Below are 27,030 nucleotides of genomic sequence, written 5' to 3' on the forward strand. Positions count from 1 at the left end.
CAGGCCCCACCCCAGACCTCTGAATCAGATACTATGGGAAGAGCTGAGTATCTGAGTCTCTCTTGGGACAAGTCACCCCAGGTGACTGATGTTAAAGTTGGAGAACTGAGGCACTAGGGGATAGCTGGATCATAAAAGGAACATTTTAAAAAGATTACCCTTACAATAGCACAGAATGGGAATTGGAGAGATGGAAGCCAAGGCTCAAACAGTACACAGAGTGGAATCCAAGTGCTCTGAGTGCCCATGCCCCCCCTTTATAGGTTGTAAATCTCTCCCTTCTTTTGGGGAAACTGCTGATCACCACCTCACACTCCCAGCACCAAGTGGAGGAACAAACCATAGAAAACCACAACCACAGTAATTTCCTAGGGGCAGGGGCCAGGCTCAAGCTGGGCTAATCAAAACATCCCCACCCCACCTGCCATAGTGACTGGCTCAAGAGTGGGCAAAAGTCCTTCTCTGGGATTTTCTCAAGTGAATCTGGGAGAAAGCTCTTTCCTCTCTGATGGCAAAGCTGAGACGATATGAGCCCAGAGCCGCAACAGCCATATAACCTCACATGTGGAAGAAGCCAATCTGTAATAGGAGAATGAAGTCAACATGCAGAGAAAAGCAGACAAGAAGACAAGAGAATTCTGAAGATATTCAAGTCTCTGGTCCGCGTCCCTAAGACACTAAAGCTGTTTTGGTTTTCTTCATTAAATTTGGTTATAATAATCCCTTTAATTTGGGGAGTTATCCAAGATTCTTCAGTAATGCTCCCATTTTCCTCAAGCAAATTCAAGATAAGCTTCCGTCATTTGCCAAAGAGGAGTCTTGATTAACGCAGGGACAACTTCAGTAATACCAACGTGAGTCACTGGTACTTAGTAGGTGACCTGAAAATGGTAAGAAGGGAAGAGATAAAGGGAAGAAATGGAGGGAGGGGGAGCCTGGGTTACAGTGGTGGCAGCAGCAAGGAAAGGACAGAGCAGAGGTCCTGTGCAGCAAGCAGAAATTGACTAACTAGAGGTAAAAAATGAGTGAAAGACACTAGCACTCAGATATGAGAATCCTGGTCTGAACTGAAAGAGGGCCATCAGGAGGAGGAGCCAGCGAAGGGTGAGGAGAAAATGTTTGTTTTTCACACTCCAGTGCTGTGAGAGTCCCTTTGGGGTAGGGACTGCAACTCCCTCCTCTGTGCCCAGTCCTATCCCAACCATCCCAGTTAGACTCCCCAGCAGTGTACCTGGAACATAGTCGGTGGGACTCAATGAATGTTAGTTGAACGACTCGAGAAGAATGGCCGGCCAAAGCTGGACTCTTAGGGAATGGCCACAACTAGCAGAAAGGTAAAGAAGCAAGTAAAGGATACAGAGTTGATGCGGTCAGAAAAGACAATTAACCTAGTATCTTACATTATAACAAATCTACATTTACAAAATATTTACATTTTACAAACATCAGAGGAAAGTTTCAAGAAGGAAGTATTGGTTAGGAATCAAATGTAAGAAAGCAATCAAAGAGGATGACAGAGAAAAGGCTGAATTTGGCAGTTAGGTCATAACTCTGGGCCCATAACTTAGAGATGAAAAGGCTGAGAAGCTACAGATTTAATAATGGAATATTAAGGAATTACTAATTCAGATTCAAACCTCTGAGCACCTACTATGTGCCAGGTACTATATGAGTTGCTTGGTTAGAGAACTACTGTAGTGTGAGGTTTAGCTGTGAAAGGACAGAAACCTAACAGTAGTTACTGGGTACTGGAGAGTCAGGTGGGGGTCTCTTAAGTATAGGGGAGACCTAAGCATCATTTGCAGGGTAAGAAGGAACTTAGGAAAATGGAAGGAAAGAAAGGTGGCAAGTAAGAGAGATAAGCTCAGGAGATGATATCCAAGCGAAGGGATTACATTTAGAAAAAGGGAAAGAGTTTAAAAGAAAGAAATGAAGAATAAATGGAGGCAAATATATAAAGGTGAGTTGGCTGCAGAGTGAGAGCACTCTAATCATGCCAAGCTGTCTAAGAGGTTAAGGGAAGACAAGTCGTTTAGAGTTGCATGAGTGAACTTAGGGGTGAAATGAGGAACTTAACTCTCACCACTCACATGCTCGGCCAACTTTTAACAGCAGCTATTCAAAGTTATTAATTCATTAAGTATGTGAAATTCTCATTCTTCTATTATTATATATAAAGGACTTCAATGTGGACATAGCTCACCAACCTTGTGACAGATTCTAGGATAGACTTGACTTTAGATAATCCTTCTTTACCAAAATACACCACTGTGAGATGAATTCTCTTGTCCTGATGAATACATACATCCCTAACAGAATCGAAAAATAAAGTTCATTCAGGAAAATATATAAGGCACTAATCATTCAGAAAGCAATCACATGAAGCTTTAACAAGAAAACGAATGAGCATTATTCATTTAGAATGAAATCACACAAAACTTTAAGTAAACATAAACCTGGCAATATGCTGAATTATTAAAGGCACCACAGCAAACACATAACAACATGTATGTCTAAATGAAAGCAACACTTGGAAAGCCAATGTAAGAGCCCAAGAAGTTGCCATATTTCAAAACATTTCTGGAACTTTGCTTTGGTATTGTCCTCAGAAGCAAATTATAAGCTACTCAAGGAAATAAGTTCAATCAGTTCAAAACCAAACAAATAAAGTTTTGGGTCAAGAGTTATTTTGTCTTTAGATTGACTAATTAGAGAAATTATACTTATCACAAAGGAATAAATATTTGTCGTGATTGAGATTAGAAACTGTGAAGAATAATGTAGCATCTGAAGGTAATCCCAAGAAAGGCAATTTAAAAATGCTTTAGGAAATCAGATCTCAAGTGAGCAATTTCAAAAAGGTAAAACTCATTCGGAAGCAAGACTTCTAGATATTCTGCAACAGAACTGTGTTACCTAACTTTTATATCCAACAACTTCAATGAGAACAAAGATTGGCATTACGAAGAATTAAGACTATCACATTAAAGTATGAAAAACATGACAATTGTTCAATTAAAAGGAAAAGGTAAAACTTTCCTCAGATTGTTACCCTAATATGTAGTTAATTTTTTAACACTTCAGCATTTAAAAATATCCAAATTTAATGATAAAAAAAGGAAAAAATTCTTTTAAAAACTGGTATTGTTTCTGCTTCCCAAGATGGAATAATATTCTCTCATTTTTACTTGAATATTTGTATTTCTAAAATTTCTTTCAATTTTGAAATTCAAATTGTTCTCAGGGAAATTTTCTGGGGAGACAGTAACTTTTTATACCTTAATTGGAGAGGCAGTTACATTAGTGTATACATTTGTCAAAAGTCATGAAACCTCTATCGTTGGAATATGTAGATTTTACTGTATGTAAGTTATGCCTCAGTAAAGTTATTTATTTATTTATTATTTTTTGGGGGTACACCAAGTTCAATGATCTGTTTTTATACACATATCCCCGTAAGTAAAGTTATTTTTAAAAATTCAACTTGTCCTAAAATGAATTCAAACACAATTATAAAGGTAATCACATTTAGTTTCTAATAGTTGTCACCGTCAATTTACTTCACAGTTCAAAATGTCAAAATCACAATATACTATACAAGCCTTAAGAAAAAGAGGGAATATCAAAACATAAAGTTCCCTAAAACTTATAAAAATGTTCTGTAATTCTAAGTCATCATACTCAGCGAAGGTAAATTAAAGAAAATGGCATGAAATGTGCTTCTTTTTTTTTTTTTTTAAGGAGCACTCAGCTCTGGGAGTTACCTGAAGTTCTGCATAAACTGCGCAAATGCTTCAGTTCTTTCAGCAAGTGGCACAATGATATTAATAATTGATCTAGTAATGTCAATCATCTCGCTCTTCACTTTCATGAGAGGTCCAAAGGGGCGGAAGAGAGTCACATGTCTATATTCCATAAGGTCTGCTTTTTTAAAAAAGAGTTCATACTGTGTGCCCTTATCTCTCTCAGTGCGATAATAACCTAAAGGAAAGAGTTAGGAACAAAGATGTCTCCATGTCAAAGTTTACAAATTCAATATGACTACTGATTTTACTCAAAGATCAAAGTGTGAAACCAGACTTGTAGGGTTTTTATATATTTGTTAAAATCTTATCCCCACAGTACAGAGGTTAAAAAAATGTTCAACACTCTGCTGTATTAACCCATAAAATATGCTCCCAATGACAGATTCCTTTTTACATGACTCTTTTTTAATAGCATAGTCTATCAACACAGAAAACAAATGACGAAAATAAAGCAATTACTTCTAGCAATATTAAATTCTAGACCTGAGAGTCAAAACTTCTATTGCTTTGTTCAGCTTAACAAAAATGTACTGAGTGCATTTGTGTCAGGCACTGATGGTATAAAGAGAGCTATACGGTCCCAGTTTTGAGGAAGGGTCAGTCTAGTGAGGGAGACAGAAAAATAAATAATAATATAGTGATATATACATGCAAACACACAGACTCTGGATAGAATGAGGTCAGACAAATAAAAATTAGTATAAATTTAAACATGGTAATTTGAGGTGCCTTTGGGGAAAAAAGTCTGGAAGTCTATTGGGCAATCTGATTTTTAAGTGTGACACTCAGGAGAGAGGTTAGACCTACAGATGTGTGAGTCAGCCAATATCTGGAAATAAAACAGTGAACAAGATAGACGGGCCCCATTCCTTCTGAGGCTTACAGTCTAACAGGAACTACAAATCAAGAAATGGGAAATGTCATACACTGTGACAAGTGCTATGAGGGGGACACAGGGTAGAGGTTTCAAGAACACGCAGGAAGCACTGCTATCTTAAACCTGCAGTTTGGAGATGACCCCCCAGAAGAAGTGACACCTATGCTAAAGTCTGGAAGAGGAACAGGAGTTACTAAACCACTGTCAGTGATTTCTTTTTTTTTTTTTTTTTTTGATGAGGGAAGTTGCACAATGGAGGGAAAGCAAGGCCAAAATATGTTCCATGCAGAGAAAAATCCTGTAAGTGACAGCATCCAAGTAGAGTTACAAGAAAAGCAGAAGCTGCAGAATATCAAACTGGCATAGGTTCCTTTTTTTAAGGCAGACATGAAGACATTTTACATATCTTAGTTATCTTATTTCCTCTGCAGCTTTCAATTCTGCCATAAGCTACAAACATATGGAGTGAAGACAAAAAGCTGAACTTGCGGAAAAACTACAAGAGTTTTGAAAGAAACAACCCATCAAAAATTGCAGCCATGCAAAGAGGTGGCTATAGGGAGAAGAGAGCTGAAATGACTCAGAAAAGCACAAGGCCCTCTCTGATGGCCTCCAAAGGCTCAAGGTATTGTATTATATTGTATTGTATTGTATCGTATCATATCATATCACAGCAAATGAAAAAAAAAAACCTGTATGTAGTATACTGTTTATAGAATCAAGTAAAGAGAATTTCTAAGAAATATTTGTATCCAAAGTGGTTTTAAGCCTACAATTAAATATCTAGCAGGGGGTATTAAGATGGAGAGGGGTTGGGATCTACAATTATTCCTGTTTATATCAATCAACAAATATCTTAAATTTATACAAGTGTTCCTCAACTTCTGAGTCATGTCCCGTCCTGACATATAAAAATCCTATATGCCCTTTCTGCAGTCTATATTAGGAAAACAGGTTTATTTCTTTACTTTTCCAAATGCCAAATGTGCTTTTCAAAACTATGTATGCCTCCTTGATGTTCTGACATGTGTTTCTCCTCCACTCAAAATACAGAATAATCACTAATCTAAATTAGGTTCTTTTTCTCTCCTTTAGCAAATGGTTTTCAAATCTTGAGCCTTAGTTCATAGATTTTAAAAAAATAAAAAAGGAACATTCAGACCAGTTAAGAGATGAATGCAAATACAATCTCTTTGCAAACAGATGCAAATATACACACAACCCTAAGAGTCTTCTACTTAGGGAGTATTCTACTATATACGCTTAAATTTATTTTATTTCCTGGTCCTTACTTTCTATTTTATTATGATCACATTATAATGTTTTCTAAAAAGCCACTTCAAATTCGTGGTGGAATTTAGTAGGTAAAAATTTAAATGTTTTAGTACTGTGGATAATGACTGACGTATTATCAGCGTACAATAATAGAATTTCATCATACTAACTTAACTATGGACCACATTACCTTTTCACATTACCTTCTATGAAGTCATTTTCATTAAATATCAGTTTCTCTCCAAGTGGACCATCCTCATCTTCCTGTTCATCATCTTCATCAGGATTATTAATGACCTCCAAGCCAGCTTCAATAACTTCTACCAATTCATCTCGCTTATCTTTTCTAACTGGTTTTTCCTCAGGATGGCGAGTGAGACCCATTTCCAACTGGAATACTTTCATTAGGGTAAAACTTTCAAAGGGAATGACTCCATACTCACTAGAGAGCTTGGCTCCTATGCTAACTTCAGCTTTGTCAATTTGTGAATGAAGAAACTCTAAAAGATCACTAGGTGCTTGCTCTTTGTTGCCTTGATAGCCTATGCCATTAGCCCCTATATTCTTTCTCTCTTGCAATGATCTCATCTTCTCACTCATTTCTTGTAATTCTTGTTTTAACTGGGCAATTTGGCGTTTCAGACTGGTTGCTCTGGTTTGATAATGTTCTTCTTGCTCCTGTAGGAGGGCTTGATAATACTCTTTACCATAATTTTCCCCAATGATACCGGGAAGAGATGCATTTCCATCAGTCTGGGGGGCACATTCCAGAAGGTATAAAAATAATATCAAACTGCAGAGTAAAGCGAGACCCAACAGTAGCCAATGGGTCCGGGTCTGAAGAATCAATCCTCTTCTAGGCATTCTTACCAATGTGGACCTGCCTAATGAGATGAGCTCTTTGCTTGCTCATACCTTTTGCCAAAGGTTATAAAAAAGTAAAAACAAAATCAGTATTTCCATAAAAGGTACCAAAATGAATTCGGCTGTAGCTTTAAAAAACTTCTTCCTTCAGCGATGAAGACTACCTCCAGAAATGAGAAATAATGCATATTTCCTATACTGCTACCATCATATCCAGAATAAAGAAATATGATATACACAATTAGATAAAATCCATGACATGGGTGGTAATTTTTCTGAAAGAAACAGATCAGAATCAATCAGAATTTTGTTTCCTTAAATTTCCTTAAAGTATATCAAATTGTTGATGGCTTCAGTAAACTTAGCTATATTACTACATCGGCAGAGCACCATGAGAGGCACTAACACAATATAGAATATTAAGTAAATGTTGGCAGAAAGTATTAAGAAAAAAATGCCTCATGAAACACTAAAATATCACATGTAATACTTTCAACCAGAGTGTCTACACATCCATAACCTGAATGAATCAAAGAAACAGTAAGCTTATGTTTGCCTGGTTTGTGCTACATAGATTCTACTGGTCCCTATTTGAAAATTACATCACGGATAACACTTTATTAACATATTTCAATTAATTCGCCATTTCCCACCTATAGCATATCACCATTTGGGAGCTGAGTTTCTATAAATTGTTTTTGCTACATTGATAATGACTTTCTAGGGAGATATTTTCTTCCAGTTTATTCAATTCAAGCATTCTACTTCATTAATTTCTATAGCTCAATTCAGTCAATCTAAGAGCCTTAAAATTAAGTGGGGGAAAAAGCAATTGCAAAAGGTCACAGACATCTAGAAAACACATTAAGAAACATTTTTCTATCCGAAGTCCTCCAGTAGATTATTTGAGCATTAGATCACATCATTCTTTCCACTGTACTACACAGCAACAGATTTCCTACAAGTCTGGAAAGGTTTGGAGTCTATATAAAGAAAAACATGAACGTGTTTATGTGCAGGGAAAAAAATCCAAGAACCATTTATAAATTTACAAAATTACTTGCTATTATTCATACCACAACCAGTTGTGTAAGCTCTTCCATGCTTCTTTCTAAACTGAGGATCCTTAATTCTTGAAATAGAGAAGGTTAAACCTAGGAGACAGGAAGCAGGGAAGGCCTCCACTACAGAGAGGCTTCTATTCTAATGAAGTGTTTATCAAGAAGAATATGTGATACTATAGCCGGCTTTTAACAGAGTAGATTTCTACCAGTGCAGCAGAACCTATGGAAGAATTTCACTAGGGAACACCAGTCCTCGTCAGTTTCTTAGTGATTAGGAAAGCCTGGATGCCTTCTGTGAAAAATGCTGCCATGTGTGGTTTTTGTGGCACATATCTGTACAAAATGCAGGATAGATTCAAACTTCTTCTTGGCTAGTGGATCACAAACAATGGACTTAACTACCCTTAGCCATTTATTACTTTAGTTAACAGAAAGATAACCATGTGTCCTTAACAATTTAATTCACAAGTTTTACTATGATGGTATCTGTTTTACTGATTGTAAATCTTATTTATTTTAAGTGATACAGAAAAAATATGGAAAAAATTCGTATTAAGAAAACTAAATAAAAGGGGGAAAGTGGGGGGGGTCAGGTGGGATGAACTGGGAGACTGGGATTGCCATATGCACATTACTAATAAGAAAAAAATATCAAATTGTACACTTTAAATATACGAAGTTTATTGCATGCCAATTATATCTCAATAAAAGTTCTTAAAAAAGAAAAAAAAGAAAACTAAGTAAAAAATAAGGATGCAAAGCTAATATTAGTTCCAGGATTTTAACGTCTCAAAACTGTAATTCTCAGCATAAGAAACCACTTAAATTTCATTGCTTAAAAGCTAAAACTCAGATATCTTTTAACTATTTCTGACTTATTACTAGCCCATTTATCAGGGAAAAGACTAAAACTAAAAATGTGGAGACAATCTTGAACAAATTATTAATAGTTATATATATTTAAATATATATAACAACCTTCTCTTACTATGGTATCTCAATTTTTTTCTTTATATAATGTATTTTAAACTGTAAGATATTACCCATTAATGGGTCAATACCAATGAAAAAGCACAGGAAATAATGGTGTATATCACATATAACAGTAAATTTCATGCTGCAAATACACACACACACACATATATGCATATGCATGAGATATTCACATAAAATGTACTTATTTATAAGTGGGTTGTGATCCAAAAATCTTGAAAAAACTGGTTTATAAAGTATTTTTATACATTTCCCACGCTATCCTTTCAGAATAGTGTTGCTATTATCTTCATTTTGTACAGGAAAAACAGGTTCAGAAATGAATAGCTTTAAGTAAGGTCATATAATTATTCAGTGGTAGCATTAAAGCCAGAGTCTTCTTTCTCCCTCCTTTAAGCAAAATACAGGTCTGAGATATCTCCCAGTTGACTATCTTACGGTTGAATATTATCCACTGAAATGAAAGAAAAGTTGCTGTAATTACTTTAGAATATAAATGTTAGTTGCATAACTCTGTGGTTGTTAAAAAGATTCCAATTAATGTATTATTTGCCTAGTTCCTGTAGGGAACTCTTTAGCAACATCCTAAAAAACTAGACTATGACAGCTCTAAATATGTCATGAATAGTATTAGAGAACACACCCATTTTCTGCTGTTACACCTTGACTGCCATCATTCTATGTAGTGTGTCTGTATGATAAACAAAGTTCATTCATAACCCAGTTAGTCCCAAGCAACCTTCCAAGTATCAACAGCAGATACTAAAGTGTTCTGAAGAGAGAATGGGATACTGTGGAAATAGGAAATTGAACTGTGAAAGATATGTAAAACAAAATCAAAGAGCTCAGAGTAGAAAGAGACCTTAGAAGCCATCAATTCTTACTCTTTAAAACGGACTAAAGAGATTTCCTCTTGTAGCTAAGATGAAGTAACATGGACCAGATTTACTCACACTTGAAAAATACTAAAAAAAAAAAAAATCAATTAAAAATAAACAAACCCAATATATGAAACAATGATTTTCAAGATACTGAGCATTAGGTAATAAAGTACACTGATCCCTGGAGGAATAAGAAACAAGTGATCGCACAGCTTACTGCCTTAGTTTCCAGGCCATAGCATAGGGAATCCCCTCCTAAGCAGAGCCTAGGCTAACTCCCTGAGTTGATGACATGGAGCTGACTGTCTGAGGAGATCAAGGCAGCTAGGTTCAAACGATACAGTACCAGAGGAGAGAGCTGCAGGAGGAGAGAACTCCAGAGATCTGAAAACGACATCCTTTGAGTATGCAGCAGAGCACTGATCAGGGCAGGCATATGAAGAAACTAACTGGAAAGAAGGGGGAAGCACACAAAAAATTAGAAGACACAGAACTCAGCATTCAAACAGAGCCAAGAATAGTGAATGTTCCCACCAAACAGACTGGAAAAACTCAAAATTCGTGGGGCACTGGGTAGAGTACTCAAAAACGTCTTGCCTCAGTAGTGGGAAATAATTAGCTCTAGACTAAACATGGGCCTGATCCTGCCAACAAATCTTAAAAGCAAGACCTGAAAGGATCAAGCTGTTTCCATGCAACTGCACGACAAACCTCACAAATATTTATAGAAATATAAAAATATCCAGCATCCAGTAAAATAAAATTCAAAATATTTGACATCCAAACAAAAATGACCAGGCATATGAAAACAAACAAACAAACAAAAAAACAAAAAACCCTCAACCCATAATAAAGAAAATAATGATTGAAACTGACCTAGAAATGACACAAATACTGCAATTCACAGAAAAGGACATAAAAACAGTTACTATGACTGTATTTAAAAAGATGTTCATGTTCAAAAAAACAGGGAGAGACAGAGATGACATTAAAAAAAAAATTCAAATTGAACTAAGAGATGAAAACAAAATGTCAAAGATGAAAAATATACTGAATGGGATTAACAACAGATTAGATACTTCAGAATGAAATATTAATGAATTGAAGATATAGCAATAGAAGTTATTCAAAATGTAGAAGGAAAAAAGAACAAAAAACATGAACAGAGCACCTGGTAAGCTGTGTGACAACTTTAAACAGCCTAATATATATGTAATTAGGGTCTCCAAAGAAGGGGGAGGAGACTAGGGGAAATACTTGAAGAAATAAGGCTGAAAAATTTCCAAATTTGATGAAAACTATCAACACATAGATCTAAGAAGCTCGACGAACACCAAACACGAGAGCCACAAAGAAAACTAAAGCGAAGCTCAAGATGATCACATTGCTCAAATCTTACGATAAATAGAAAATCTTAAAAGTTGCCAAAGGGGGACTTCCCTGGTGGCGCAGTGGTTAAGACTCTGTGCTCCCAATGAAGGGGGCTGGGGTTTGATCCCTGGTCAGGGAACTAGATCCCACATTCATGCCATAACTAAGAATTTGCATGCCACAACTAAAGAGCCCGAGTGCCACAACTAAGGAGCCACTGAGCTGCAGCTAAGGAGCCCATGAGCCACAACTAAGATTCAGTACAACAGCAGCAACAACAAAAAAGTGGCCAAAGGAAAAACACACATCATACATACACAAGAAACAAAAGAGAATGGAGCAATGTTTTTACACAACTGAAAAGAAAAATAAGAAAAATAAGAATTCTATACTCAGAAAAAGTATCTTTCAAGAACAAAGGCAGAAAACCTTTTTTTTTAGCCATTAAAAAGCTAAAGGAATTCAACACCATCAGACCTGCACTATAAGTTAAGCAGAAGAAAAATGTTAACAGGTGGAAATATGGATCTACACAAAGCAATGAAGAAACCGGAAATGTTAACTACGTGGATAATTACAAGATTTCTTTTCTTTCTTTTTTTGGCTGCACTGCGAAGCTTGCAGGATATTAGTTCCTCAACCAGGGATTGAACCTGGGCCATGGCAGTTAAAGCATCAAGTCCTAACCACTGAAGCACCAGGGAATTCCCAAGATTTATGCTATTATTTAAATTGCTTAAAATATAACTGAATGAAATGGACAAATTCCTAGAAAGACACAAACTACCATAACTGACTCAAGGAGAAGTAGTAAATATGAATAGACCTATGAGACTGAATTAGTAATCAAAAAACTACCCACAAAAAAAAGTCCAGAACCAGATGGCTTTACCTGTGAATTCAACCAAGTATTAATAAGGATTAATACCAATTCTTCACAAACTCTTCCAAAAAATAGAGGGTATACTTCTCAACTCATTCCTATAAGGCCAGTATTACTCTGATACTAAAACTAAATAAAAGTATCAAAAGAAAATTACAGACCAATATTCCTTAGAACACAGACACAAAAATCCTCAACAAAACAACAGTACCTTAAAACTATCAACACATAACACCACGACCAAGTGAGATTTATCCTAAAAATGCAAGGTGGATTTACCACATGAAAATTAATTAATGCAATACACCACATCAATAGAACAAAGGACAAAACCCATATGATTGTACCAATAAACAAAGAAAAAGCATTTCACAAAATCCAGCACCACTTCCTGATAAAACCACTCAACAAACTAGGAATAGATGGGAATTTCCTCAATCTGATAAAGGACATACACAAAAACCCACAGCTAACTTCTTATTTAATGGTGGAAGACTGCATGCTTCCCGCCTAAATTCACAAATAAGACAAGGGTGTCTACCCTCATCACTTCTATTAAACACTGAATTGGAGGATGTTCTAGTCAGGGCAATTAGGCAAGAAAACAAAATAAAAGACATTTGCATTGAAAAAAAAAAGAAGTAAGACTATCTCTAGTCTTACTATCTCATCTTGCAGATGATATCTTGTATATAAAAAATGTAAGAAATTCACTAAAAATTTATTATAAGTAATACATGGCTCAATTAGGTTGCAGGATACAAGATCAATACGCAAAAATTAACTTCATTTCTATATACCCGCAATGAAAAATCTGAAAACAAAATCAACAATTCAAGTTACACCAAAAAGAACAAAATGCTTAGGAATAATTTTAACAAAAGAAGTACAAGGATCAGATCTAGATGGCGAAGGAGTAGGACATGGAGATCACCTTCTGCCACAAATACATAAAAAATACATCTACATGTGGAACAATTCACACTGAACATCTAATGAACACTCGCAGAACACCTCAGACTTCCAAAAGGGGAAGAAAAACTCCACATAACTGTGTAGGACATAAGAAAAAAGAAGGAAAAAAGAGAAAGAAAGAAAGGAATTGGGATGGGACCTCTGCTCCTGGGAGGGAGCTGTGCAAGAGGAAAAGTTTCCATACACTGGTAAGTCCCCTCACTGAAGGGGAGATGAGCCAGGACAGAAAAGGGAGCTTCAAAGCCTTGGAGGAGAGTGCAGCAACCTGTTTGTGGAGGGCAAAGCAGAGAGACCCGCACAGATGGTCGGTGCTGCCACCTGGCACTCCCTAGCCTGAGATGCTTGTCCTTTGGGGCAGGCGGGGGCTGGGTGCTGAGGCTCGGGCTTCAGAGGTCAGACCTGGGGAGAGGACTGGGGTTGGCTGCATGGAGACAACCTGAAGGGGCTAGGGTGTGGTGTGCTGCAACTAAAGGAGTATGGAAAAGCCTGGGCCCGCCAGAGAGGCAAGGTGCCATTCTTAGGGGGCCATGCAAAGAGGGGGCGGGATTGCCATAGGAGCTTCTTTCTCTGTGTGTGCTCTCAGGTGCCTAGGCGAATTCTGGGGGCAGGCATGAGCTGCCACGGCTGTCTCGGACTCTAGAGGTGGGCACAGACCACTGCCACTGCTAAGGGTCCAGCAAGCAGGCACCAGTCGCTGCCCCCGCCTCCCTGGGAGCATGCGTGGGCCATGCACCTGCATACCCCCTATCGAGGGGATAACGGCCAGTACACGCTGAGGAAAGATATGGCAAGCATCCAAACCAAAAACATCCCTCACACCAAAAAATATTAAACCTACACAAGCTACAGAGGGATGCTCCCACATATAAATAGCCCTCCGAGACTAGAGTAGATAATTGTTTCTCCTAAACTCACAGATTAGGAGACATATAAGCAAAATGAAGAAGCAGAGGAACCACTTCCACTTAAAAGACCCACAGAATTCCCCTGAAGGAACAAACAATGAAACAGACCTCTTTAGTCTAACAGACATCAAGTTCAAAAAGGAAGTAATGAAAATACTGAAAGAATTAAGAAAGAGTATCAACAGAAACGCTCATTACTGTGAAAAAAAAACTAGAAACTATAAGGAGGAGCCAAGAAAAATTAGAAAATTCATTTGCTGAGATGAAAGCTGAGCTAAAGGCAATGAATAGCAGAATGAATAATACAGAAGAAAGAATAAATGATCTGGAAGAGAGAATAATGGAAATTACCCAATCAAAACAGCAGACAGAAAGCCAAACTGAAAAAAAAAAAATGAAAGCAATATAAGAGACCTGTGGAATAATATACACTATGCCAATCTACATAATAGGGATTCCAGAAGGAGGAGAAAAAGAAAAGGGGATTGACTGAAAATGCATTTCAAGAAATTATGGCTGAAAACTTCCCAAAACTAAAGAAAAAAACAGATATCCAGATACAGGAAGCACAGAGGGTCCCAAACAAGATGAACTCAAACAGACCTACACCAAGACATATTACAATAAAAAGAGTGGGGCTTCCCTGGTGGTCCAGTGGTTAAGAACCCGCCTTCCAATGCAGGGGACACAAGTTTGATCCCTGGTTGGGGAACCAAGATCCCACATGACACGGGGCAACTAAGCCTGCACACCACAACTACAGTGCCCACACAGCCCATGTGCCACAACTAGAGAGAAGCCCACATGCCACAATGAAAGATCCCACTTGCTGCAACTAAGACCTAATGCAGCCAAAAATAAAATAAAACATAAATAAAAATAAATTTAAAAAAATTAAAAAAAAGGCAGTAGACATTAAAAAAAAATGGCCAAAGTTAAAGGGAAGATTCTAAAGGCAGCAAGAGAAAAACAAAGCATTAATTACAAGGGAACTGCCATAGGCTATCAATTGATTATTTCTCTACAGAAACGCTGCAGGCCAGAAGAGTGGCAAAATATATTCAAAGTCTTGAAAGGGAAAAATCTGCAACCTAGACTACTCTACCCAGCAAGATTATCATTTAGAATAGAAGGAGAAATAAAGAATTTCTCAGAGAAACAAAAACTAAAACAATACAGCAATACTAAACCTATCCTAAAAGAAATACTGAAAAGTCTTCTCTAGATAGAAAAAGCAGGAAGATATAGGAAGGAGGAAATCACAATTGGAAACTAAATTACTTAAATTAGCCAGTATACAAAGAAAAACAAAAAAACAAAAACAAAAAAACCTATTTGTGAAAATGATAATAAAACAAGAAATAGCAAAAGGATAAACATGAAGATGTTAAAAAGTACATAAAAATCATAAAATGAAAAAAAAAATCATAAAATGTGGGGAAGGAGAGTAAGAAAATGTAGATTCTTTTTTTAAGAATGTGTTTGAGCCTATATGACTATCAGTCTAAAGCAATCAGATATAGGAAGGGGTTAACATACTTGAAAAACAGGGCAACTGCAAATCAAAAACATACAATAGATTCACAAAAACCAAAAAGAAGATAATATAAGCATAAAAGGAAATCATCAAACCACAAAAAGAAAAAAAGAAAAAGAAAGAAGAAACAGAATCAACTGGAAAACAAGGTTTAAAATGGCAATAAATACACATGAATCAATAATTACCTTAGATGTCAATGGACTGAATGTAGCAATCAAAAGACAGAGTGGCAGACTGGGTAAAAAAATAAGACCCTACAATATGCTGCCTACAAGAGACCCACCTCAGGGCAGAAGACAAACATAGACTGAAAGTGAGGAGATAGAAAAAGATATTTCAGGCAAACAGAAGTGACACAATGCAGGCATCATATCAGACAAAACAGAGTTCAAAACAAAGACCATAAAGAAAGATAAAGGACACTATATAATGATAAAAGGATTAATACAAGAAGAGGATATTATACTCATCAACATATACATATCTAATATAAGAGCACCCAAATACATCAACTTTCTAAATAGAAAATCAGTAAGGCAACAGAGATCTTAAATGATACAATAGAATACTTACACGTAATTGATATTTTCAGGACCTTACATCCAAAAAAACCCAGAACAAATTCTTTTCAAGCACACATGGAACATTCTCTAGGATTGATCACATACTAGGGCACAAAACTAACTTCAACAAATTTAAGAGTATAAAAATTATTTCAAGCATTTTTTCTGACCACAACAGCAAGAAACTAGAAATCAACCACAGGAAAAGAAATGGGAAAAAAACGATTACATGGAGACTAAACAACATGCTACTTAAAAACCAATGGGTCAAGAAGGAAATAAAAAAGGTAATTAAAAAATACCTTGAGACAAGTGACAATAAAAACACAGCTATACAAAATCTATGGGATGCAGGAAAAGCAGTTCTTAGAGGGAAGTTCATAGTGATACAGGACTTCCTCAAAAAACAAGAAATAGCTCAAGTAAAGAAACTAACTGATCACCTAAAAGAATTAGAAAAAGAAGAACAAACAAAACCTAAGTCAGCAGAAGGAAGGAAATAATAAAGATCAGAGAGGATATAAATAAAATAGAGATTTTAAAAAATAGAGAAAAAAAATCACTAAAACCAAGAGCTGGTTCTTTGAAAGGGTAAACAAAATTGACAAGCCCCTGGCCAGGCTCACCAAGAAAAAAAGAGAGAAAACCCAAATAAACAAAATAAGAAATGAAAAAGGAGAAATCTCAACCGATATTGCAGACATATAAAAAAAAAAACCATAAGAAAATACTATGAACAATTATATGCCAATAAATCTGACAGTACAGAAGAAATGAACAAATTCCCAGAAACATACAGCTTACCAAAACTGAATCAAGAAGAAATAGATAATGTGAACAGACTGTTCATTAGAAATGAAATAGAATCTGTAAAAAACAAAAACAAAAAAAACCCCAAAACTCCCTACAAACAAAAGTTCAAGACCAGATGGCTTCATAGTGAAGGCAAATTCTACCAAACAATGCAAAGAATACCAATCCTTCCTAAACTCTTCCAAAAGACTGAAATGGAGGAAACACTCCCAAAGACATTCTACGAAGCCACCATCACCCTGATACCAAAACCAAAGATACTACCAAAAAAGAAAATTACAGGCCAGTATCTTTGATGAATACAGATGCAAAAATTCTCAACAAAATATTAGCAAACCAAATCCAACAGCACAGAAAAAATATCATACACCACCACCACATAGGGAGATTCATCCCAAGTTCATAAGGATGATTCAACATACGCAAAACAATCAATGTAATACACCACATTAACAAAAGAAAAGTAAAAAACCACATGATCACCTCAATAGTTGTAGAAAAAAAATTTGACAAAATTCAACATCCATTCATGATAAAAACTCGTACCAATATGGGTACAGAGGGAACATATCTCAACATAATGAAAACCACTTATGACAAACCCACAGCCAATATAATGCTCAATGATGAAAAGCTGAAAGCCTTCTCAGTGAAATCTGGACAAGATAAGGATGCCCACACTCTTCTCTAGACATTTCTTTTTTTTTTTTCACTACACCCTGTTGCTTGCAGGGTCTCAGTTCCCTGACCAGGTATTGAACCCCAGGCCACAGCAGTGAAAGCCCAGGATCCTAACCATTAGGCCACCAGGGAACTCAAGGAGGCCCACTCTCACCACTTCTATTCAACATAGTATTGGAAGTTCTAGCCACAGCTACCAGACAAGAAAAATAAGATATCCAAATCAGTAAAACTGTCATTATATGCGGATATGCAAATGACATGATACTACATGTAGAAAACCCTAAGGACTCCACACAAAACTACTATATCTAATACAGTAAGCCCCTACATGTGAAAGAGTTCTATTCTGAGAGTGTGTTCATAAGTCCAATTTGTTCGTAAGTTAAACAAAGTTAGCCTAGGTATCCAACTTATACAATCAGCTATATATAGCTATACAGTACTGTACTGTAATAGGTTTATAAGACTTTTCACATAAATAATACATAAAAAACAAACAAAAAATAAGGAAAACATTTTTAATATTACAGTACGGTACTTTGAAAAGTACAGTAGTACAGTACAACAGCTGGCATACAGGGGCTGGCATCGAGTGAACAGGCAAGAAGAGTTACTGATTGGAAGAGGAAGAGGAGGTGGAAGAAATGGTAGAGCCAAAGGACTGTCAGCAAGAGGAGATGGAGGGCAAGTTGCAATTTCACTCACACCTGACTTGACGGCACAGGTTCTGGTTCCTTGCTGAATTCAATTCTATCTACCCTTTTGAGAAAATGATCCAGTGATATCTGGGTAGTAGCTCTTTTTTCTCGTCACAGATGACACAGCACTGGATTGCATTCTGAATGGCTGCTGCAATCTTCATGTACCATTCTATGTTTGGGTCCTGTGCCTCAAAAACAGTGCCTCCTCAAATGAAGAAAATCGCCTTGCCACTTCCTGTGTTGTGAACCTCTTCAGTTCTTCAGTTACTTCTTCCTCTCATGACTCCACTGTCTCAATTATTTTCACTGTTGTTTCCATCGTTATCGCTTGGTGCTTCTTAGCAGTACCAGCTACATCACTGCTGCTTTTATGCTTGCTTCCGGACGTCTGAGGCTTGAAATAAAGATACTATACTACTGTACTCTATACAGAACTGTATAGTAAAGTACACAAAAGCACAACAACTTATAGAGGACACAAGTGACAATGTATGCCAGACACATGAACTAATGATTGGACATGTGAATGCATATTCACATCTTTGCAAGTTTGTATGTAGGGGACTTACTGTAAATGAATTTGGCAAAGAAGCAGGATACAAGATTGACATTCAGAAATCAGTTGCATTTCTTTACACTAACAATGAAATATCAGAAAGGAAACGTAAAAAAATAAGACCTTTCAAAACCACATCAAAAGTAAAATACCTAGGAATAAACCTGACCAAGGAGATTAAAGACTTATATGCTGAAAACTATAAAACATTAATAAAGAAAACTAAAGATTATTCAAAGAAATGGAAAGATATCCCATGCTCCAAAAATTTACACTGAACCATAAAAGACCCAGAATTGCCAAGGCAATCCTGAAATAAAAAAACAAAGCAGGAGGCGTAACTCTCCAGAATTCAGACAATACTACAAGGCTACAGTAATCAAAACAGTGTGGTACGGGTACAAAAACACAATATACAGATCAAGGGAACAGAATAGAGTCTTGAAATAAACCCACATACCTATGGTCAATTAATCTTCAACAAAGGAGGGAAGAACATAAAATGCAAAAAAGTCTCTTCAGCAAGTGGTTCTGGGAAAGTTGGACAGCCACATGTAAATCAATGAAGTTAGAACACACCCTCATACCATGCACAAAAGTAAACTCAAAATGGCTTAAAGACATAAACATAAGACATGACACCACAAAACTCCTAAAAGACAGCACAAGCCAAACATTCTCTGACATAAATTGTACTAATGTTTCCTTAGGTCAGTCTCCCAGGGCAATAGAAATCAAAACAAAAATAAACAAACGGGACCTAATTAAAGTTACAAGCTTTTGCACAGCAAAGGAAACCATAAAAAATGAAAAGACAACCTACGGAATGGGAGAAAATATTTGCAAATGATGAGACGGACAAGAGCTTAAATCTCCAAAATATACAAACAGCTCATACAACTCAACAACAAGAAAAACCAAACAACCCAATCAAAAAATGGGCAGAAGACCTTAATAGACATTTCTCCAAAGAAGACATACACATGACCAGTAGGCACATGAAAAGATGCTCAACATCACTAATTCTTAGAGAAATTCAAATCAAAACTACAATGAGGTACCACCTCACATCAGTCAGAATGGCCATCATTTAAAGGTCTACAAATAACAAATGCTGGAGAGGGTGTGGAGAAAAGGGAACCCTCCTACACTGTTGGTGGGAATGTAAGTTGGTGCAGCCACTAGGGAAAACAGTATGAAGGTTCTTCAGAAAACTAAAACAGAATTACCATGTGATCCAGCAATCCCACTCCTGGGCATATACCCAGATAAAACTATAGTTCAAAGATACATGCACCTCTATGTTCACAGCAATACTATTTACAACAGTCAAGACGTGGAAGCAATCTAAATGTCAATCGACAGATGAATAAAGAAGATGTGGTATATATATACAATGGAATACTACTCAGCCATAAAAAAGAATGAAATAATGCCACTTGCAGCAACATGGATGCAACTAGAGATTATCATACTAAGTCAGAAAAAGAAAGACAGATACCGTATGATATCACTTATATGTGGGATCTAAAAAATGAACCTATCTACAAAGCAGAAACAGACTGCCAGACATAGAGAACAGACCTGTGGTTGCCATGGGGGTGGGGAAGGAGAGGGATGGACTGGGAGTTTGTGGTTAGTAGATGCAAACTATTGGATTTAGAATGGATAAACAACAAGGTCCTACTGTATAGCACAGGGAACTATATCCAATCTCCTGGGATAAACCATAATGGAAAAGAATATTAAAAAAGAATGTATATGTGTGTATAATTCAGTCACTTTGCTGTACAGAAGAAATTAGCACCACATTGTAAATCAACTATACTTCATTTTTTTAAAAAAAGGGCAAGACCTGTACTCTGAAAACTACAAAGCACTATTAAAAGAAATTAAATATTTAAAATAAATAGAAAGATACCCATGCTCACTGACTGGAAGACTTAATATTAATGTGGAAATACTCTCTAAATTTATTTGCAGATTCAACACAATCTCCTTCATATTCCCAGCTTTACAGAAATTGACAAGCTTATCCAAAAACTCAAATGGAAATTCAAGGAACCCAGAATACCCAAAACAGTACTAAGAAAGAAGAACAAAACTGGAGGACTCAATTTTCCCATTTCAAAACTTACTTCAAAGCTACAATAATCAAGATAGCATGGAACTAGCATAAGGCTAGACATATGGATCAATGGGATAGAATTTATGGTCCAGAAATAAACCTTCACATTAAGTCAACAGATTTTCAACAGGGTGGCAAGGTAACTCAATGGGAAAAGAACAGTCTTTTCAATAAATGGTGCTAGGATACCTGGATACTCACATGCAAAAGAATGAAACTGAATCTCTACCTCACCCTATAGTCAAAAGCTAACTCAAAATGGGTCAAAGATCCAAATGTAAGAGTTAATACTATAAAGCTATATACTTATAAGCAAAGCATAAGTGTAAATCTTTGTGACCTTGGATTAGGCAATGGTTTCTTAGATATGACACCAAAATACCAAAGACCAAATATATAAATTAGACTTCATTAAAATTAAAAACTTTTGTGCTGCAAAGGGTATCATCAAGAAAGTGAAAAGGGCAGCAGAAAATATTTGTAAATCATATATCCGATAGGGATTTGCATCTAGAATATATAAAGAACTCTTAAAACTCAATATTAAAAAGATAAATAACCCAATGAGCAAAAGGTATGAACAGACATTTTTCTAAAGATTAAGCCTATAAGCATCTGAAAAGATGCTCAAAATCATAAACCAATAGGGAAATGCAAATGAAAACTACAACGAGATAACGCTTCATATGCAGTAGGATATAATTCAAAACGAATCATGGCAGGAGGGGTATGATGGGGAAGGGAATTAAGAGGTATGAACTACTAAAGTAAATAAGATACAAGGATGTAATGTACAGCACACGGAACATAACCAATATTTTATAACTTTAAATGCAGTATAACCTATAAAATACTGAATCACTGTCACACATCTGAAACTAATACAATATTTTAAGTCAACTATACTTCAATTAAAAAAAAATCACAAAATAAATCATAAACCTAAATGAAAACCCTAAAACTATAAAACTAGAAGCATAAGAGAAAATCTTTGTGACCTTGAATTAGGCAAAGATTTCTTTGATATGACACTAACAGCATAATTGATAAATTGGACTTCATCAAAATTTGTGCTCTCTGAAAAACACTATTAAGGGAATGGAAAAACAAGTCACAGACCAGGAGAAAATATGGGAAAAGCATATATATGATAAAAGATTTGTATTCAGAATATATTTTTAAAGTATTAAAATGCAATAATAACAAAACAAACAATCAAAAATTGGCAAAAGATTTGAAGAAACACTTCAAATAACCACATGAAAAAAATGCTCAACATTGTTAGCCATTAGGGAATGCAAATTCAAACCACAATGAGATACCACAATGGCTAATCTTAGATGGGCTAAAATTAAAAAGACTGACGTCTTGGTGACAATGTGAAGGAACTAGAATGTTCATATACTGCTGGCGGTAATGTAAGATGGCTTCACAGTTTCTTAACAAGTTAAATATAAGCCTATCATTGATAGAGCCATTCCATTCCTAGATATTTAACCAAGAGAAATGAAAGCATATGTCTATACAAAGACTTGTACACAGCTGTGCATAACAGCTTTACACAAAACAGCCAAAAACTAGAAACAACTCAAATGTCCATTAACAAGTGAATGGATAAACAAACTAATACAGCCATACAATGGAACACTGCTCAGCAATAAAAAGGAATAAACTACTGACAAGCTTCAATATGGGTGAATTTCAATAACAGAAGCCCAGTAAGGAAAGAGTAGAATGAAAGAGTATGAGTCCATTTATATAAATTCTAGAAAATGTAAGGTAATTTGTAGTGACAGAAAGCAGAGGAGTCAGTGGTTGCCTGGGATGGGGTGAGGGTAGGGAAGATGGTACCAGGAAGGAATTATAAAAGGGCACAAAGAAACTTTTGGGAGTGATGGATACGTCCATCATTTTCATTGTAGTGATGATTTCAGGTATGTTCAAATTATCAAATTTTATACTTTAAATATATGTAGTTTATTATGTCAATTATACCTCAATGAAGCTGTTTAAAAAATAAAACCCAATCAGATTTAGTTCTAGCAGTAATGCCAAAGAGGCATTTGTAAGTAAACTCCATTTTGTTCATTAAGACAAGTATGAAGATTTGTTGACTACAAATGTGGATTTAAAAAAACAAAACTAGGAATTCCAAGGCAGCCCAGTGGTTGGGACTCTGCACTTCCACTGCAGGGGGCAAAGGTTCAATCCATGGTTGGGGAACTAAGATCCCGCATGCTGAATGTTTTGGCCAAAAAAATAAACAAATACATAAAAATAAATAAAATAAAAAACAAAACGAAGCATACACCTGGCCCTGGCCCCCACAAAAGTAGAACTCAGATTACTCTGAAAGTCTCCCTACATCTTTTCTATTCGCCTTGTGATTTTGAGACAACAAAAGAGTATTAAAGATAGTTCATTCTACAGCACTGATCCTTATATAACATGACCTTTAACCAGTTTCTGCTCGAACACTTGATTCTATAATTTTATGGAATTACTAATAAACATTTCATACATCACTTCCAGGATGCTTATACTGCAGTATGCCAAACTAACTTCTGCAATACGAGTAGCCTACTGCCTTCTGCAAAATACAAGCAATCCATCTGAATCTGAATCTATTTTTAAAGTTCTAGTCTGTACAATCTTCCTAAACTTTCTGTACAGAATAATTTGTTATTAAGTTTTCAAAAACTAAATGTATGATTTTGAGTTCATTTTTTTAAACAACAAAAACAAAGTCACAAAAATTATTAGGAAAACAAAACCTCTGTCAGTAGACTAAACTAAAACATTATGAAGTACAAACATATGTGAGGGAGGGAATTAGACCTTTTTATTTCTTGAGCAACTGATGAGTACTACAATGATACATGGATTCTTCAACATGTCACTGAATAAATGCTTTGTAAATATTTAGAAATACTGATCACCAAAAGGCAGCATGTATTCAACAAATATTTGAATACCTGTGTGTCCTGCATCGCAATGAATGGAATGTTTCTTCCCACCACCCCAGACAAATTCATATGTTGAATTCCTAACACCCCTCCCCCCAATATGGCAGTATTAGGAAGCAGGGCTTTGGGTAGGCAATCAGTTCATGTGGGTGGAACCCTCTTGAATGGGATTAGTGCCCTTATGAGAGAGACCCCAGAGAACTAAGTAGCCCTCTTTCTCCTTGTGAAGATACAATGAAAAGTTGGCAGTCTACAACCTGAAAGAGGGTCCTTACCAGACCCCTAATATGTTGGCACCCTGATCTCAGACTTGAGAAATATATTTGTTGTTTATAAGCCACTCAGTCTATGGTAGTTTGTTATAACTGCCCAAACTGACTAAGACAGGCACTGTGTTGGGGCCAAGAACAAGTAACATCAGATGGATCATTCTGACAAGTGCTTCCAGGGAAAACTAAACTTATGGCACATAGATTTCAGCAAGACATATGGCACTAATACGCATATCATTATAGATAAAGCAGAAAATTGTGCCAAAGGCAGCCTGTGGCACAGTAAAAACAGAGTCAAGTGTCATAGCTACTTAATAGCTATGTAATCTTGAGCATATTACTTAACCTTTCTCGACTTTGGTCTGTAAAAAGAAATAGTTCGCCTGGATGGCCAAGGTTCTTTCCAAGATATTACAGTTCCTTTGATGAAAGATAAACTAAAAATACACACACACATTCTTATTTTCTGGAGGACAAATTTGATTTAAATGCACATGCCCTCTAATCCAACAATTTGCAATTCCACTTTTAAGATTCCACTGCAGAAATATTCATACGAGCATATAAAGTCACATGCATAAAATGTTTACATGTATATGTAAACATATTACATGTGCATTACATTATAATACATATATATTACATAATGTAATATATTACATTATATGTAACAGCTAAACAAAAATAAAAGTAACTTGGGGTTAAAGGTTTAGTAAACTGCAGACATTTATACAACAGAATGTCTATCTTAAAGGAACAAGGTAGATCTAGATATGCTGACATAGATAATATCTGTACAATGGTGTTAACAAATTACAAATATTTCCTTCAGTTTCTGTCTGAAAAATAGTCTTGGGAGCCAGATGGCCTAAGTTCACATATCTATTTCACCACTTTCTAACTCATCAATACAGATAAATTCCTTAATCTCTATAAGCTTCAGTTTTCTCATCTGTTAAGTGGGTATAGTTATAGAACCTGCCCTGGAGTGTTACTGTAACAACTAAGTAAAACATAACAAGCATTAAGTGGTCAATAAGTGCTAGGTATTATTTCCCGTCACACAAAGTTTTGTTGTTAATGGTTAAACCTATCAATCTTCTCCTGTACAACTTCTTGACTTTGGCTTCCCTACAGAAATAATCCTAATATAAAATTTATTTCCTCAAATAGTCAATTATTATTTATTAAACAATCTGTTTTCTTGACACTAATTTGAAATGCCACTTTAATTATAAGCAAAATTCCTACATATATATACATGGAAGTCTATTTCTGGCCTCTGAATCAGGGGTTAGCAAACATTTAAGATAAAGGGTCAAGTAAATATCGCAACCAGTCAACTCTGCCTTGTAGCACAAAAGCAGCCACAGAAAATGCATAAATGAATGGCAGAGGTGTGTTCCAATGGACACTGAAATTTGAACTTCATATTATTTTCATGTTACAAACTACTCTTCTTTTTTTTTCCCCAAGCACTTAAAAACATAAATGCCACTCCTAGGTCACAGATCATACTAAAATAGTTCGTCAGCCAGATCTGGCAACCCATGCTCTAAACCCTTACAATTTTTACATTCCTAAGAATTTTTTATATTTATGAAATTCCACAAATAAATACATGTGATAAAAAGGTTAAACACAATATCAGGGCATACAGTGACACCTCTCCCCTTTTATCCCAGAAACCCAGTTCCCCTCTCCAGTTTTTGTGTATCCTTCTAAATCTATTGCCACTATTAACATCTCAGCGTAAACAGCCTTATATGTATATACATGACTTTCTGTATGTTAATTCATTTTTAGGATAAATCCCTGAAAATGCTGGGACAAATTTCCTTAAAGCATTCATTCCAATATGTAACTGGTCAATATCCATAGCTTCTCCCTTACTCAGGATAAACCTTCCAACATGCCTTTACCTATTACCCACCTTTCCAACCAAATTTTAAATCATGCTAAATATTTCTTCCAGATTACAGACTTTAAAACTATATACATAGTTTTAGTTATGAATTCTTCCTTTGCATTGCATTAAATTTCTTAGCTATAGTTATCAATGCCTTGGAGTAAAGAAATAAGTTTTACTGTTCTCTTTGATCACTGCTTCTTGCATTTCATATCTATTTTTCTTGGATTAATTTTTCATTTGATATAGTACATTCTGAGGTATTCCCAGTGGATCTGGGTGAAAATGACTTTATTTTGCCCCCATTTTGAATGACATTTCGGTTAGGGATAAGATTCTGAATTCAAAATATGTCCAGTGGGGGAAATAATACGTCCAATGGCCACTTTTAAAACACTGCTCCACCGTCATCTAACATTTCCATATTCCAGATTAGAAGTCTAATCCGATTGCCCAAGACTCTGCCTGGACACTTCTATCTTCATGCTCTGTTATCTCTGTAGTTATTTCTCCTCTTCTAATTTCTATTCCCTCCTAGAACTCCTATTAGATGCACATTGGCTCTCCTGGATCTATTTTCCACGTCATGGCTATTTTCTCCTACTTTCTATGTTTTAATATTCAAGAACTGATTGCATATTTTCAGGGCGGCCTGTATATCTTCAGTTGGCATGATACCCTCCCAAATCTGAGCACATTAATATTTATCTTAAAGTTTTCTTCTTTTTCTTACATGGACTCCTTTGCTTCAGGTCCAGTCCTTGAATCTGTTCAGTCTGGGGTATGTTTTACATGCTACTGATTTCCCACAAATGTTTAGTGATTTTTATTATCTTTTCCCATTATAAATCTATCAGTATAGGTGGAAATCATTGTACTCTTGTAGTAAATTCACATTTGTAACTAATCTTATGATTCAACTTTACATTTATACCTAGGACTTTGTGTATTATGACAACAACAATGTAAGTTTTTTGACTTTCCACCTTATAATTCTTCAATCC

At 35.9% G+C, this 27,030-nt stretch overlaps 1 protein-coding gene across 12 annotated transcripts in view; it reads right to left on the minus strand.

The window, feature by feature from the left end:
• Positions 1 to 27,030, minus strand: part of CSGALNACT2 (chondroitin sulfate N-acetylgalactosaminyltransferase 2) — a 62,216-nt gene that overhangs the window by 32,996 nt on the left and 2,190 nt on the right. For 10 of the 12 annotated variants that reach the window (XM_057734691.1, XM_057734686.1, XM_057734690.1 and 7 more), the window contains exons 3-5: positions 6,162 to 7,097; positions 3,765 to 3,981; positions 2,208 to 2,309 (exon numbers count right to left, since the gene is read on the minus strand). In XM_057734691.1, the coding sequence (XP_057590674.1) occupies positions 2,208 to 2,309; positions 3,765 to 3,981; positions 6,162 to 6,822 (980 nt within the window). In that variant the 5' untranslated portion in view covers positions 6,823 to 7,097. Of the gene's footprint in view, positions 1 to 1,231; positions 1,324 to 2,207; positions 2,310 to 3,764; positions 3,982 to 6,161; positions 7,098 to 27,030 lie in introns of all 12 variants that reach the window. The other 2 variants (XM_057734696.1, XM_057734697.1) reach the window with 2 other exon arrangements.

The sequence above is a fragment of the Hippopotamus amphibius genome, chromosome 5 (assembly GCF_030028045.1).
Source record: "Hippopotamus amphibius kiboko isolate mHipAmp2 chromosome 5, mHipAmp2.hap2, whole genome shotgun sequence".
In the NCBI taxonomy this organism is placed as follows: Eukaryota; Metazoa; Chordata; class Mammalia; order Artiodactyla; family Hippopotamidae; genus Hippopotamus; species Hippopotamus amphibius.